This window comes from Cydia pomonella, chromosome 23 (assembly GCF_033807575.1).
Source record: "Cydia pomonella isolate Wapato2018A chromosome 23, ilCydPomo1, whole genome shotgun sequence".
NCBI lineage: Eukaryota > Metazoa > Arthropoda > Insecta > Lepidoptera > Tortricidae > Cydia > Cydia pomonella.
Window position 1 is genome coordinate 5,126,341 of NC_084725.1, and position 16,231 is coordinate 5,142,571.

The 16,231-nt window shown below is 39.9% G+C and overlaps 2 protein-coding genes across 2 annotated transcripts in view; one reads left to right on the forward strand and one right to left on the reverse strand.

Annotated features, from left to right (window-relative positions):
- The window catches only part of LOC133530791 (uncharacterized), a 48,583-nt gene extending 33,945 nt beyond the window's left edge, over positions 1 to 14,638 (reverse strand). The window contains 8 exon segments of the mRNA XM_061868860.1: positions 819 to 1,007; positions 2,441 to 2,566; positions 3,063 to 3,395; positions 3,762 to 3,892; positions 3,951 to 4,118; positions 4,805 to 5,030; positions 6,429 to 6,593; positions 14,419 to 14,638. Coding sequence (XP_061724844.1) covers positions 819 to 1,007; positions 2,441 to 2,566; positions 3,063 to 3,395; positions 3,762 to 3,892; positions 3,951 to 4,118; positions 4,805 to 5,030; positions 6,429 to 6,593; positions 14,419 to 14,505 — 1,425 coding nt within the window. The 5' untranslated portion in view covers positions 14,506 to 14,638.
- Positions 14,639 to 14,879: 241 nt separating this feature from the next.
- LOC133530769 (rho GTPase-activating protein 190) overlaps positions 14,880 to 16,231 on the forward strand; it is an 83,219-nt gene continuing 81,867 nt past the window's right edge. Inside the window, exons 1-2 of the mRNA XM_061868837.1 lie at positions 14,880 to 14,971; positions 15,400 to 15,572. Coding sequence (XP_061724821.1) covers positions 15,509 to 15,572 — 64 coding nt within the window. The 5' untranslated portion in view covers positions 14,880 to 14,971; positions 15,400 to 15,508. The remainder of the gene's footprint in view (positions 14,972 to 15,399; positions 15,573 to 16,231) is intronic.

The following is a 16,231-nucleotide window of genomic DNA, read 5'->3' on the forward strand; positions in this document are numbered from 1 at the left end:
ACAAACAGAGGGCCTACCGCGAAACACGTATTCGAGCAATTGAAAAGCAGATTAAAAAAAAAAACGATTTTCGCGTTTCGCGGTAGGCCTCTGTAAACAAACCACCTTAATGCATCGGTGTCATAGTGAAAATTTCTCAAAAAACTGAATGCATAGTAATCTGTGTGTCAGTACCTCGGCAGACAGCGCGGCGCAGAAGGTGTGCAGATGCCTGGCCGTGGCGGCGAGGCGGGCCAGCTCGGTGCTGACGCTGCGCAGGCGGGCGGGCTCCACCAGCCTCGCTAGCGAGCGCGCGCACCAGTACAGCGGTCTCTGTGTAGTCTGTGTGTCAGTACCTCGGCAGACAGCGCGGCGCAGAAGGTGTGCAGATGCCTGGCCGTGGCGGCGAGGCGGGCCAGCTCGGTGCTGACGCTGCGCAGGCGGGCGGGCTCCACCAGCCTCGCTAGCGAGCGCGCGCACCAGTACAGCGGTCTCTGTGTAGTCTGTGTGTCAGTACCTCGGCAGACAGCGCGGCGCAGAAGGTGTGCAGATGCCTGGCCGTGGCGGCGAGGCGGGCCAGCTCGGTGCTGACGCTGCGCAGGCGGGCGGGCTCCACCAGCCTCGCTAGCGAGCGCGCGCACCAGTACAGCGGTCTCTGTGTAGTCTGTGTGTCAGTACCTCGGCAGACAGCGCGGCGCAGAAGGTGTGCAGATGCCTGGCCGTGGCGGCGAGGCGGGCCAGCTCGGTGCTGACGCTGCGCAGGCGGGCGGGCTCCACCAGCCTCGCTAGCGAGCGCGCGCACCAGTACAGCGGTCTCTGTGTAGTCTGTGTGTCAGTACCTCGGCAGACAGCGCGGCGCAGAAGGTGTGCAGATGCCTGGCCGTGGCGGCGAGGCGGGCCAGCTCGGTGCTGACGCTGCGCAGGCGGGCGGGCTCCACCAGCCTCGCTAGCGAGCGCGCGCACCAGTACAGCGCGTCGCGCCCCGCGCCTGAGCAACTGCTCACCACCATACAGCGCGCGATAATCACCTGTGACACAAACTTTATAAAATGTCGGAACCCACTTGAAAGCTTCTTATTAACTAATTACTAAAAAACAACTTTTTGAATGCCCAAAACGCCCAAAAGTCGTCGTCACTAGTCGTGCCCTCAGCGCCAGGGACAACTATAGGTGTTATGTGGCGGACGCTGTCAAAGTAACCTTCACGCTTTCAAGCAACGTTTACATTAACTCGCTTACATCCGGGACCTATGCGTATCAGTGACATTTATGTTTATCACATAAATCGTTCAAAGGGTTAAAAAGCGGCCAAGTGCGAGTCGGACTCGCCCATGAAGGCTTCCGTACCATGGTATTGTACATCATGTCGGAGGGCGCCGTGGTGGAATGTCATCGATCCCAGTGCGCCCTCATAAACGGCAAAGTGGGTGAAACACCGGAGTGGGTTTTAGTGGGTAGGGCCAAATTCTCCCCCCTCTTGCCAGGAAAGGGGAAAGGAGCGGCGAGTCCCACACACCGTGCGTAAATGCATTCCCACTCCGTCAAAAAAAAAAATGGTAATGTACATCATATATTTTTTTAGTTTTATCATTCTGTTATTTTGAAAGTTACAGGGGACACACACATTTTACCACTTTGGAAGTGTCTCTCGCGCAAACTGTTCAGTTTAGAAAAAAATGATATTAGAAACCTCAATATCATTTTTGAAGACCTATCTATAGTTACACCACACGTATGGGTTTGATGTAAAAAAAAAATCGAGTTTCAGTTCTAAGTATGGGGAACCCTCAAAATTTATTGTTTTTTTTTTTCTATTTTTGTGTGAAGTTTCAACAGTATAGTTCTTAATTTCGGAAAAAAGTGGCTGTGGCATAAACGGACATGACGAATCCATAAGGGTTCCGTTTTTTGCCATTTGGCTACGGAACCCTAAAAATGTATGCTTATTTCATTGCCCCACAAAACTAAATACAGTTGGACTCGGTGATCCAGTCTGATGTTAAAATGTCATTGAAGATGGTCAAGCTGACGACGACGGTATGTGTTGGCGTAGCAATTATCAATATGTCCCTTTATAAAAATCTTTCCATCATCTCTTAATTCTGCGATTCTTTTATAAGATATGAGATTTTTACAAGCTATTATTTTTAACTTGCAATATACCTATGTTTGTATGGGCGAAAACTTGCAAGTAAAATTTAACCCAGTTCCCGGTCTCAGATGAAGCTGAAAATTCGCATACATATATAAATTGGATGATAATGCAATATTATGGTACCATCGAGCTGATCTCAAGATCGAGGCAGGAGCGATACAAACAATGCAAATGAATCATGTTTTGGAGTTTTTAGAAATGTCTCGATGAGTATTAGTCGCCCGTGGAAAGAAAAGTACAGTCAGTGGTAAAAGCAGGTACCAAAAATTTTATTTTGCCAAAAACTTATTGACACAATTCTCGTACCTGAGTGACAATGATGGCGACCTCCTTCGCGTGCTTCCACAGCTTTTTGTCCCGCGGCGACATCTCGAGCCGTTTGCGGAGCCGCTCCACCATTTTGTAACCTTGCCTCAGAGGGGTGAGCTTCGCCTGAAATAAATTAATGTAGCAATATAATAACAACCAATGGCGTTATTCATAAACCTAAATTGGCTATTAATCTTTTGACCGCCAAAGACGTCATATGTCACGCGCGGCTACAGTCCAGTATCGACCTTCATGCGTACCGACAAGGTTCACGATTACGCGCCGCGTGCGATAGGCAAAAGGTTTGTCGTATTCTGTATTTTTGATTTTATATTTGAAAGAAAGCGATAAAACATAAATTAACTGATTGAACCATCGGGAACCGCGGTAATTACTCATTAGATAAAATTAGGTAAACAGATTATATCGCGTTTAATGAATTTAAAATAAATCCCAATGGTTCGAACCTTTTGCAGCGTTCGTGGTCAACAGGAGACTTGTTAGTCTTCAGCAGTAGAACAAGCTCGATGTCCGTCAGCATCTCCACTCTTCTGACGTGAAGCTTGCCTCTTTCTCTAACACGTGTTGTCTCCCTCTGTATAAGTATAATGAGTCCTACCAGCTCGATGCAGCGCGGTCGCTTATCAGTCTTCAGCAGTAGAACAAGCTCGATGTCCGTCAACATCGCCCACTCTTCTGACGTGAAGCTTGCCTCTCTCTCTAGCACAGCGACAAACGACGAGCCGTCTTCTTCCTCGACTGAAAAAAAAACAGACTGTTGTAAAAGACACCCCTCAAATGTATTACATTTGAGGAATGTCTTTTCAAAATAGCTTATTTCTCCATCAAAACCATACAAGAAAAGCCCTTTTGAAAGACATTCCTCAATTTTTAACATTATCCCTCGACTTCCAACATCGCAAAATCGCGTTGGTTTAAAAGTTACCTCTGCCTTTCACAGCGACACGCGATTTCATATAAAAAATACGAAAAAAATGTCGAAAGACGTCCAGTTTATAGAATTTCCACAATAACCTTGCAGGTCGATTGCGCACGTCATGTCCGAATATACTCAACAATGTGGGTATTGTATATGTAAACTCCTTAGAGAGGTAATCATGGCAACATTGTGCAATATAAATTTGTTATTTACTTTAAATTGACATGGGTACTTGACACGCACTTTTTCGAACTTTCCGTCACCGCCTTGCTTTGCTAACGAAAAGTACTGCCGAAGGATGAGGTAATTCCATTCGGGGCGGGGCGTAGTGTGTGATACTATTATTTATTCTGTACCTATATCGAGGCCAAAGTGTGCTTCCCCACCGTTCTGTTCGGCGGCGGCGAGAGGTGGAGGCGAGTAGCAGCGCCAGGTCGTCGCATTTGCTGGCGCCCACCTGCGCTGCAGCCGCGTCACCAGCACGATGCCGTACTCGGATATCAGCTTTTCTGCGTAAACGGTGTAACTTGCCCTAAGCCAGCAGACGTATATTGGAAGTGTGTTCACCTTTCTGGTCGGAGCCGTCGTCCTCCAGGCGCCGGCCGGCGGCGCGCGCGCGGTCCATGACGGCGGAGGCCAGCAGCAGCGCCAGGTCGTCGCAGTTGCCCGCGCCCACCATGCGCTGCAGCCGGGTGACTAACACGATGCCGTGCTCGGAGATCAGCCATTCTAGCACTGAGAATTGTGAGACTTAGTATTTGACGTAATTAATGAAAATATATGTGCAAAAAAGCGTCTAAGCGGGAGGACCCGTGGATTACGTAGTGTGGATTCTACACAGAACAAGTCGCCTTACCGCACCGCACCGCTACCGCACTCTAGCACCGGATTGCCCCAAGAGTTCTCTAAGGCGAAACCAGGCAGCCCGTTGGAGCAAGATCTGTTTCCATGGATGTTGTCAACCCAACACCAATGCAATCAGCAAAATTTTACCCTGTTGACCCATTAGCGCAGGATTGTCGTAAGGGTTCTCCCACCCATTAGAGCAAGATCGGCTCCCGTGGATGTTGTGTGTTGTGTTCGGCTCACGGACGCCGCTGTGAGTCGTGTTTGCTCATTCTTGCTTCTTGCTGTGGCCTAAGCTAATGTAACTAACTAAAATTTACTGTGTTGTCCTGCTCACTTTTCCATCTCCTCCAGACAGGATACCTTGGGACACAAGGATACTCCAACATCAAGTGGCCCGTCAGAAGTTGGATATACTCCCATGAATGTTTATGCGACAAGCTAATTTGACCTTGTGGATTACTGTAATTGGCTTTATACACTTAAAATTTAAAATTGCACATGTAATTATTATAAGCTGTTGTAATCCTGAATATAAAAAAAAAAAAAAACAAAAAAAAAAACCATTCACATACCCTGTTGATCTGTGACCGGCTCGCTGTTAGGGTTAATTAAACTCTTTAGAACAGGATTGTCCCAAGGGTTTTCCAAGGCCTTCTTGAACCAGGCAGCCCGTTGCAGTAAAGTCTGCTCCCATGGATGTTGTGGTCGGCCCGCGGACGCCGCTGTCGCCTCGGCGACCAGCGCGTCGATCGCGTCTGCGAGTCGTGTGTGCTCATTCTTGCTCTTAGCCCATTTTGACTGAAACAAAAATATTGGTTAGTTTAAATATCCGTAATTTTGGAGTAAGTTTCTTAGGATGTCAGGCCAGAGAAAGCTGTAACATGCATCGTTAGAGACCGCGAGTGAATGTAACTAAAACCGCATGCGAGTTCGCGCGCCGTCTAAATGAACCCTTATGATATACGACTTTGCAAGCATGTTGATTTTGCCCCACAAGTGCAAGATTTCGGGTTAGGTGGGGCCATTTTGTTAAAAGGTGTGCACTACACTTTTTTAAATTGGGCATTTTTATGTTGTTTCTACTCACGAGTCACAATTCGATCAAAACATAGTGCAAATTTGTAACAAAGCGCGTAAGTCTCTTGGGTTCGTTTTAAGGCAGTCGAAACTTTTGAATAGGCACCATGTTATCTCGTTACTTTACAACGCCTATGTCCGCAGTGTGCTGGAAAATAACTGCATCATATGGAATCAGCACTATCAAAAACATGTTACCTTAATTGAAAGATTAAAAAAAATATCTGTCCGTTATTTATATTATAAAATTCACTCTTTGTACTAGGAATGGTGTCTTACCCAAGCTCAAAGCCTTGAAACGCGTAGACGACTTGCTATGGTAAAATATTTCTTTAAACTGATACGAGGCACATTGTCTAATCCTTCGTTGTTACAATTGGTATCACTCAAAGTACCACTACACATAAGAGGTTCTCTCCGTCCCCGCCGACGGCCGCTATTTCTGGTCCTTAACGGTAAAATAAATCTGAGCAACTCTACTCTGTACGTGGCCTTGAATCACATCAATATTCTTCTCTATGACCCTACACTGGACTTGTTCTCGCATTCGGAGTCGAGATTTCTGGCTATAGCCACTCGCTATCTGTAGTCAATTAACACTCCTACCACAATACTGATTAGGTAACTTATACATGTCTAAATGTGTAGCAAAATTAATGAATGTATAATAGAGTTTAAATTGACGCCTACCAAATTGAAATGTATGCTTCTTTATCAATTAATTCGTTTAAATGCTATTTATTTTATTAATTATTTTATATCTTTGTATTGTGACCTATAACTTCACATGGTATGTTTCGCAATAAAAAAAGTATCCCAAGATTTTTATTTCCTTTCAGTTATCATTTTTCATACACTTCCTGAGCAGGTGAGGATGTGTGGAGGTCGCCGAGTGCTGGTAGAGGCTGTAAACGCGATGCCACGCCTCGCACACGTGCCCTCGAGTGTCGCTTCTTAGTGTCTCACCTGTAGAACAGTGTTGGCGGTGTGGCGCTGCATCCAGCTGAGCAGGTGAGTATGTGTGGAGGTCACCAAATGCTGGTAGAGGATGTAGATGCCACGCCTCGCACACGTGCCTTTTGCGCTCTTTGAGCGAGTTGTCGCTGCTTAGTGTCTCACCTGTAGAACAGTGTTGGCGGTGTGTCGCTGTAGCCAGCTGAGCAGGTGAGGATGTGTGGAGGTCGCAGAGTGCTGGTAGAGGCTGTAGACGCGACGCCACGCTTCGCACACGTGCCTTGTGCGCTCTTCGAGCGAGTTGTCGCTGCTTAGCGCCTTCTCCAGCGACTGTGGAAAAAAAAAAAACATTGTTACAAAAGGTCAGTTACAACAAAATTTTGCTTCTTAATTGTTTGCTTAAAAATGGTTTGGATTTTTAAATCTTTTTTTAAAGTTAATGCTAAGTAGGTACGTGTTGTTTTTTTTTCGAGTCAAATTAATTTTTTTCAACATTGAAGTACAATGGTATTTCATATTTCAAACTATTCTTCTATATATAGGGAGATTCTATAGAAGAAAGAGAAGAAGATTAAAATCATTAACTTATATGCATGTTACTTCGTAAAGACGGGCACTACGAAGTGGGCCAGAAAATTAGTGCGCAAATGGCGTTTGTGCACATTTCGTTGGAGCGCATGTTCGGTTTCTATATGAACGGGCATATCTTTCATGCGACTATGACCACATATTGAGGGTTCCATGTTCATGATTTTAGTCACGAAACACTACAAGCAGAGTTCCAAACCACTCTTTCAGGTTTAGTTTCGTAAACAATGTAGAATACGGTAATTAAACCGCTCGGCACCCTGGGGGGTCATTTGAGCGTGCCGAGACTGAGACCGTAATTTTTGTAAAGGTATTACAATGCTATGTTTAGGGAAGTTCGTGCTGGTCAGATGTTTTTTAAGCATTTGGTTTTATCGTAATAATTGAATACTTAAGCTGATAAGCTAAATAATGTAGTTAATACTAATCACATGATTGGGTGGAGAAATTAAAATATAGACTTCATTTTATTTGTGCTAAAGAAATTAATCTCTGCCCGCAAATTATGAATTAGATTAAAAATACCTGAAATCACATGATATTGAGATTAATTTTGAAACAGTTATGTAAACAGGATACTTTTCTTATTTCATTTGGATGCGAACTATTTTGTTACTGCAAAATTTGATTTTTAATGAGTCTGTCATTAAGTCGTTATAGTTACATAACTGTAATTGAAAGCATCGTAACTAATTTTTTTTTTCACGTTGGGTTCATTCTATATCCGTATAAAAATAGTTGTAATTTTTTAAAAGCCATCAGTTTTATTACTTCTTTCTCTCCAGTTATAATATGAAGCAAATTAAATACCTACGTTAGATGCGACTCTGCTTCCATTCCATCTATAGTAATGTTGTAAGTAACAATGAATTTGGGCTGACACTAAAGTGTTTTGTACTGAATATTAACAGTGATCGGAACTATGGGAGTAAAACTTTAACAAAACTTGTTAAGCGGACATAAAATAGTGCATACAGCCCTAAAAATATTCATGTCCATAGGGATAGGAATAGTATAGTACTTACAGCCATACAAATATTTACAGTCATAGATATTCGAATATGTTTAAGGCTATAAGCACTTTTTTTACGTCCGCTTTGTTAAAGTTTTACTCCCATAGTTCCGATCACTGAATATTAAAAAAAAACATAAATCATATTCATCACTTCACATATGTGACATAAAATATTTGGATCACATCCAAGGAAATGTTGCCAAACAAGTAATGAGACATGTGTAAACAAACCTCGATGCATAAAATAAACACTTTTATTTGTACGTTTTATATGCAATAGGTAGTTGTACATATGAAGAGAGCTTCAGTTAAAGTACCGAATATTGAGAATATTTTTAAATTGTATTTGTCTTGTTACAACACCTGTAAAATGTAAGACCCTACACAACTTTCTTTTTCACCAGTGATTCTAGGGAATTACCTAGGAAGTGATTCATCTAAGGTAAAGCCCGGCCAGAAATATATGATTATTGTCAAGAGGGCGCTGTTATTCTCATGTATATGGTGACAGTTCAGTTTAGTATAAAAAATTTAGTTCCAATGGAATTCCGCAATATGGCGCGTGATCGTTCGAAAAAATAAACTCATTTGACTAACCCAATTGAAGCATTTTCAAGTGGTTTATTAGAATGATAAAGATGAACCGAATATTCTCGTATTCGGCAAACCATAATTGGCCCATTTCTATAATATTCTAGTATAATTATATAACAATACATTAAATTTTTGTTATACTTTTTTAATAAGTTAACGCAAACAAAGATTAAGTTAAACAATCTAATTTTAGCAACTTCTGTAAACCCATAGACAAAATCACGACGATCTGACGAATGCTCGACTTAAAAGTCTGGAGCATCGTCGCAAGCTTGCCAGCCTAACGATCTTTTATAGGATACATTTCGGAGTGTGGCGAGGAATTGACCAACCTTATTCCTCCGTCCCCTTTCACCATCGGACTACCAGACAATCGGCACTTCGGCATCGCTTCATGGTAGGTATTCCACAAATACGCACGAAGCGTTTCGCTTCAACATTCCTTATGCGAACTGCCAAGGAGCGGAATGCCCTGCCCGAGTCTGTGTTTCCGTATGAGTACAATCTGAATCTCTTCAAGGCTAGAGTAAACAGGTATCTCATAGGTAAGCGTGCTCCACCGTAGACCGCATCATCACTTACCATCAGGTGTGATCGTGGTCAAACGCCTGCCTATGTGATAGGTGACCATGAAGGGTTCCGTACCATTTATGACGTATTAAAAAATAAACTACTTACTAGATCTCGTTCAAACCAATTTTCGATGAAAGTTTGCATGGTAATGTACAGTCAGCCAAGAAAGTGGTATACCATTTTCTTGGCTGACTGTACATCAATTTTTTTTTTTTTTTTAGTTTTATCATTCTGTTATTTTAGAAGTTACAGGGGAGACACACACAGTTTACCACTTTGGAAGTTTCTCTCGCACAAACTATTCAGTTTAGAAAAAATGATATTAGAAACCTCAATATCATTTTTGAAGACCTATCCATAGATGAGACGTATGGCTTTGATGAATAAACATTTTTTGAGTTTCAGTTCTATGGTTTGGGGACCCCCAAAATGTTTTGTTTTTTTTTTTCTATTTTTGTGTCAAAATCTTAATGCGGTTTACAGAATACATCTACTTACCAATTTTCAACAGTATAGTTCTTATAGTTTCGGAAAAAAGCGGCTGTGACATACGGACGGACCGACAGACAATCATGACGAATCCATAAGGGTTCCGTTATTTGCCATTTGGCTACGGAACCCTAAAATACAGCTTAAAGACAAACACAATTGTTTAATATCAAGTGGGTTTTTTCAATATTATCACGGGCGCAGATATCACATAGGTCGCGACCCTATGTGCTGATATAAGACAGTGTTGTATTTATTGTAGATGGTTAATGGCACAATAATAATTCAATGTATATTTAATAGGGTATTTGCCTGCTAGTCAAATCAGTTTATTTTTTCGAACAGTCAAAAAAATAAGCCAATTTGGAATTTATATGACGACCGGTCTGGCCTAGTGGGTAGTGACCCTGCCTACGAAGCCGATGGTCCCGGGTTCAAATACTGGTAAGGGCATTTATTCGTGTGATGAGCATGGATATTAAATTTGTTCCTGAGTCAGGGGTGTTTTCTATGTATTTAAGTATTTGTAAGTATTTATATATTATATATATATCGTTGTCTAAGTACCCTCAACACAAGACTTATTAAGCTCACTGTGGGACTTAGTCAATTTTTGTAATAATGTCCTATAATATTTATTTATTTATATGAAAAAAAAAGTAGGTGACTTGACCGTGACGTCATCGGTGTATGAAGTGCTACGACGTCACGGTCAAATACTTTTTTATTTCCATCCTATTAATAAAATTGGATTTGTGTCAAAAAATAAGTGTTGTCTACGTTTTTTAAATATTTATTTGGTAATTTATTTCGTGCATGGTGTGATATAATTTATTTTAAATACAGAAAATCTCTATTCTGCATTTGAGCAAATATAATTAAGTATTTTTCAGAGTTGTATGAAAACTTACTTGTATGAAAGCAAGAAATGCAGTTTAAGCTTGGACAAAAATGTATACTGCTTTTTTATAGAATAATTCAAAAGTAAACAAGCTATTTTTCAAAACAACTAACAGTGAACTGCACTGGACTAGTATCAGGACGAAAGCCGAAATAGTCTTAAAGATAGTTTATTATTCAAGTAGGCATATTACAATGCGCTTATGAACGTCAAATAAAGCTACACCGGCTCTAACCCTACACCTCTGACCCGAGAAGATTTAAATCCCCCCTCAATTGTAGGAGGGTATCCCAATATGGACCAGCAAGAAACTCGGCGGGACACACCTTTTCAAAACATTACATCTTTTAACAGTATTAAATAAGAAAAAAAAATACAATTTAGATTACTATAGAAATCATGCAATTACATACAGTTTTTATTATAGAATTTGATAAAAAAAATATGTCATATCAAATCATACAAATACGTATATACGTATTTGTATCTTGTAGTCACGAACTTTTAATTGTTAAGGCATTTAGCGTTTACTATGCATTGGACATTTCATACCACATACAGTCAGCGTCAAATACTTTGTAGCAACCAAAGTAGCCAAATAGTTCGGTACACCATATATTTAGTATGGTGTACCGAACTATTTGGCCACTTTCACTGCTACAAAGTATTTGACGCTGACTGTACAAGAGTCACGGTATACGCGGGAACAGATGAAATGTTAGTTCCTATGAATGCATACCACCCGCCACTTATGGTTTCAGCCACACTGCCGTGCGGCATGCGTTCTCCGCTGCCGGCGGTGGCACCGCGCCCGCGTGCGGGTTCCTGTCCAGACTGGGACTGGCGCAGGGCTCACTACGAATCACTGTATTTGGCCCTTTCTGCTACTGATTGGACCGATCTATTAGTCGCCAATAATGTCGATAGTGCTGCTGAAATGTTCTATGACAAACTTTACGCCTGCATCAATCGTTTTGTTCCCCTAAAAAAATCGCTCTAGGTACCATGTACCATTCCAAATACGTTTATCCAAATGGTACACTGGAGAGATTATAAGTTACATCAAACTCGAATATTTCCATTTGAAGCGTTTCAGGAGGGAGGGCAAAGATTTTAATAGACAGTTGTTTAAATACTATAGAGCGCATGTGAAGTATTTAATTGATAAAACTTATAAGCAACACATAAGGACCCGGGTACGTCCTTAAACTACGTCCACGGATGTCATTCCAGATCTAGAGCAGAGCCCAACTGGGGAAGTACCTTACAGAAAACCGCAGCCAAATAACACTAGACCCTACTCATAGTGTTGTGTTCCTGCCGGTGAGTAAGGTTGCCAGAGCTCAACGAGGGGCGGGAGGGGGTTAGGATCGGCAACGCGCATGTAACTCCTCTGGAGTTGCAGGCGTACATATGCTACGGATACTGCTTACCATCAGGCGGGCCGTATGCTTGTTTGCCACCGACTTAGTATAAAAAAAAGAAAAAAATACTTAATTAATCTCCAAAATAGTATTGTGAATTGTCCAGCAAAGTTTTGGGATTACGTCCAGGACAAAAAAAGGGAACGACAGCATGGTGATGATTCTTTTCGGTTTGACGGGGAGATGATGAGTGGACAGGGTGCTGCGGATGCCTTCGCTGCATACTTCAGCTCAGTGTTCCAACAGGACAAGCCGTGCCTAGACGCTGCAGCGGAGGCGCGTGTGGCTTATTCCTCAAGCGACTTAAGGTCGATCACAATTCCCTTCGTTTGTGAGACTGACTTCATGATGGTTATTATTATTATTTTCTAACTTTTATTAAAACGCGCTGGTGCTAGTGAAAAGAGGCGACTTGCAATCCGGAGGTCGCGGGTTCAAACCCTAGCTTGTATCAACCAATGAGTTTTCCGAAACTTATGTACGAAATATCATTTGATATTATATTTACTAGTCTCTTTTCGGTAAAGGAAAACATCGCGAGGAAACCGGACTAATCCCAATAAGGCCTAGTTTACCCTCTGGGTTGGAAGGTCAGATGGCAATCGCATTAGTAAAAACTAGTGCCTACGTAAATAATGTGAAATACATCCCATTCATTCAAAAATTCCAAATCCCGATTCAGAGTAATAAAAAATTTCCATGGATTTAAAAACTGTGCAACTCTTCCCAACATAGAACCCCATTAACCAACATGGACCTACTTACCTATGTTATCTCGCTTACTTTTTTTATCACCTTGATTCTTATAATTTTCAATAAAATATTTTAGGTCTGCCAAAAAACTCCCTACCTTGGTTCTAATCACGTCTGGTTCAAGGTTTTACCTCAGGCTGACTAAATTATGATTTTCTTAATGGTAAATTCGGTACACAGCAGCAATAAGTTGATAACTTAAATTAAAAATTTTTATCAATTTGAACTTAAAATAGAATAACATAAGGTTAAAATTTCTTCAATTTCCTTCCTGCTGTGTACGGAATTGTTCCCGAGAAAAGGAATGACACATATATCAAATTTCTTATAGCAGCAAACTCAGCAAAACATTCAGGTTTCATGTTAAGTTTATGCTAATCGCTGACAATAAAAGTCTCCATTTTTAGGGCTCCATACCTTGAAAGGAACTATGGAAATATGGAACCCTTAAAGGATCACTTTGTTTTCCGTGTGTCTGTCTGTCTGTCAAGATCCTTTATCTTGGGAAAGCATAGAAGTATTGAGTTGTAATTTTAACCATATACTCAGGGGTAACCTTAGGAAGCTGTGAAAAAATCAAACTTCTAAGTTATCATAAATAAAAGATGCGGCCGTTTATGCCTCAATAAACCGAAATTTCGAAACTCATCAGGGAATCAAAATTTATAGGGCACTTCCCTGTTGACCTAGAACTATGAAATGTGGCATGTAATATCGTCTTACACTACAAATACAGGGAAAAATCTGAAAACTAAATATGAAAAAAATTAATTCATAATTTGTTATATTTGTATGGAACTCTCCGTTGGCAAGTCTGACTCGCACCTGGGTGGTTTGTTACAACTGAGACTAATTATCTAAACTAATGAAGCCAAAGATGTCTTTCTAATAAAAGTTACATATAAATCCACTAAATCTTATTTCCTCAAAGGTTGTCAGGATCAGGAATGGAGAGTGAGAGACAGAGAGTCCATTTTAGAGATATAATCCCCTGTCATCATCCCTTCTCTTTTTCAAGTTTTGAATCTGTATTCAGTAATATTTTGGTGAACAATACTGTATCTCAATTGTATTGTATCTCAATTAGAATAGTGTATACAAGTAATTTATAAGTTCCGGGTTATAAAATAAAAATTTGAGTAAACTAAAAAAATTGCTTCCCAATCAACAGCATCCTAACTTTCGATCCAGGAATGGTTATGGTGACTAAAACACTGCATTTTATTCAAGTTGAAGTCATGGTCACGAGTTCATCAGCTAACAAGATTCACAATGTTTCAACAACACAATGCTATGTGTGAAGCTAAATAATGATGCTTGTAATGTAAACAGTAACCGGCGGTTTTATCATCATAATCACCGCATGGAACAACATCTACGTGACTTCACGCTATAGTGCTATGGCTGTCAAGATTATGATTCACACTATCACAACTAACAATGCATTACAACGTAACTAAACTAAAATATAAAATCCGAGGCAAAAAGTAAATGATCAAGAAATTCATAGTATTACATGCAATTAAAATGTTATTCCCTAAACAATTACGTGAATTGTATGGACCCCATCGGAGGTCCCAAAGAAAATATTTAAGTTAGAAAACATCACGATGCAATATCCCTCCCAATACAAAAAACGAGTTATGATAATTTCTACCTCAAATAGTGAAGTATTTCGTCAGAATTTAAGAGTAATCAATCAAAATATATGAAAACAAGAGTTGGAAATAGACAAATATGGCGGCCGTAAAGCGAACTTTACCTTTACGGCGTCGCATTATGCAGACCCATTATGATGATTATAAGAATAAAACTTACCGTATAAAGTTCAATGTAATATGATTTGCTTTTGTGTCCACTTGTTTGATTACTTTTCACGTCTTTTCCATCATTTGTAGAAGTCATTTCTCAGGAAAATATCGCGGGGAGACATTTATGCGCTTGTGTTTTCCGTGGAGCTGTCAAAGTCAATGTTGCAAGTCGAAATATTAAAATAACAATAAACAAATAAGTTGCGTTCAGTCAGAAGGAGAATTATGGTTTCCTGTACCGAAGCCTTGTAATAATTTTGGAAATACACTTCGAAAATTAATTTTGACCCTAAAATCATTCAATGTGAAGAAATCTTGTAGATTCTTGACTTAATTTTGCCCGTAAGATTAAATTCTTTAACTTACAATCATAGCCTATGAATTGATAAAAAAGGATACAATTTGTCAATGGATTTTTATATTGAAATTTCATTATGTTGGCTATACTTCAGTACAAAGCAAAGCTGTCTGTCGCAGAAATTACAGCATTTTCTTTTAAATCAATCTTCATTTTCTTGTGCTAAAATGTGAAATAAACTATACATGAAAGTTTGAATTATGTATGTGTTTAGTCCACGGTATTTGTCTGTTGTATTTATTAATTTATATTTACTATAACTGCTCTAATTGGAACTGTCAAAGTGTAGGAGTTTGTGGCGAACACAATAAATTAATGCTCTATCATTCCATCTGATGGAGTATTTTGTGTCGTTATAGTCATTCTCATCGCTTAATTAACATTCAGATAGTTTCGTAACGCGCATACGTTGTTAAATAGTAGGGCGTGTGTGTACGATACACGACACATCTGGCGATTGTTCGGCACAACATTTTAACACATTCTGGTATTTCTAGTTTATTTAATCGTCCTATCTGTAGGAGATAGTTGTAAATACGTATTAATTATGTACGAAATCTAACTCTCATTTGATTTGTGTTAGTAAATAAATATTTTTAACATATTAACAGTGTATTTACATACTTGCAGCCTTCCATATAAATAATTTGACTTGTTTTGAATGATTAGTGTTGTGATGAGTGTTCCAAGTTATTTTGATCATTGCTTCCACTATATTTTTGAGTGATAAAGCTGTAAAATGGCAAAGAAGTCTGAAAACACTGGTGGGAAGCTGATCACAGTATCTGTAGTTGGACTTTCTGGTAAGTACTATAATAACATATTTATTATCTTCATTAAATCGCAAATTTGTTATAATATTAGTCTGGGAACATGTATAAACACAGGCTTGGCATTATTCTTATTAATTAGATAATCAGTTAACCAAAATATCTCTCAAAATGAAAATATCGTCAAATATTTTACCAATGGCTCTGTGAATGTAGTCTATCAAAACATCCTTCCAGTAATTCTTTGCTGGCTCTGACTAAATGAGTTGCTCTGAAGGAAAGCTACTACTTTGTCTAATAAGACATAAAAATGTACACATGATCCTTAACCCCTTGGTGCCCAGTGACATCTTATATTGTTATAAGATATAGTAATATCTGGAAGACCATGCTTTGCTCGGAGAACATATTGAAACTCAAAAATGCGCATTTTTCTAGAGATTAGACTTAGCTAGATCGATTTTTCGCCCCAGAAAACCCCCATATAGTAAATTTCATCGAAATCGTTAGAGCCGTTTCTGAGATCCCCGAAATATATATATACACAAATTGCTTGTTTAAAGGTATAAGATAATAATATAAATCCTTGGGTTCTGACAAGTTAATCACCACCAACCTTTTGTCTGAAAACATCAGAACTATAAAATCACATTATTAACTTTGTTTATCTATTAGAAATTTGCTCCACTTTC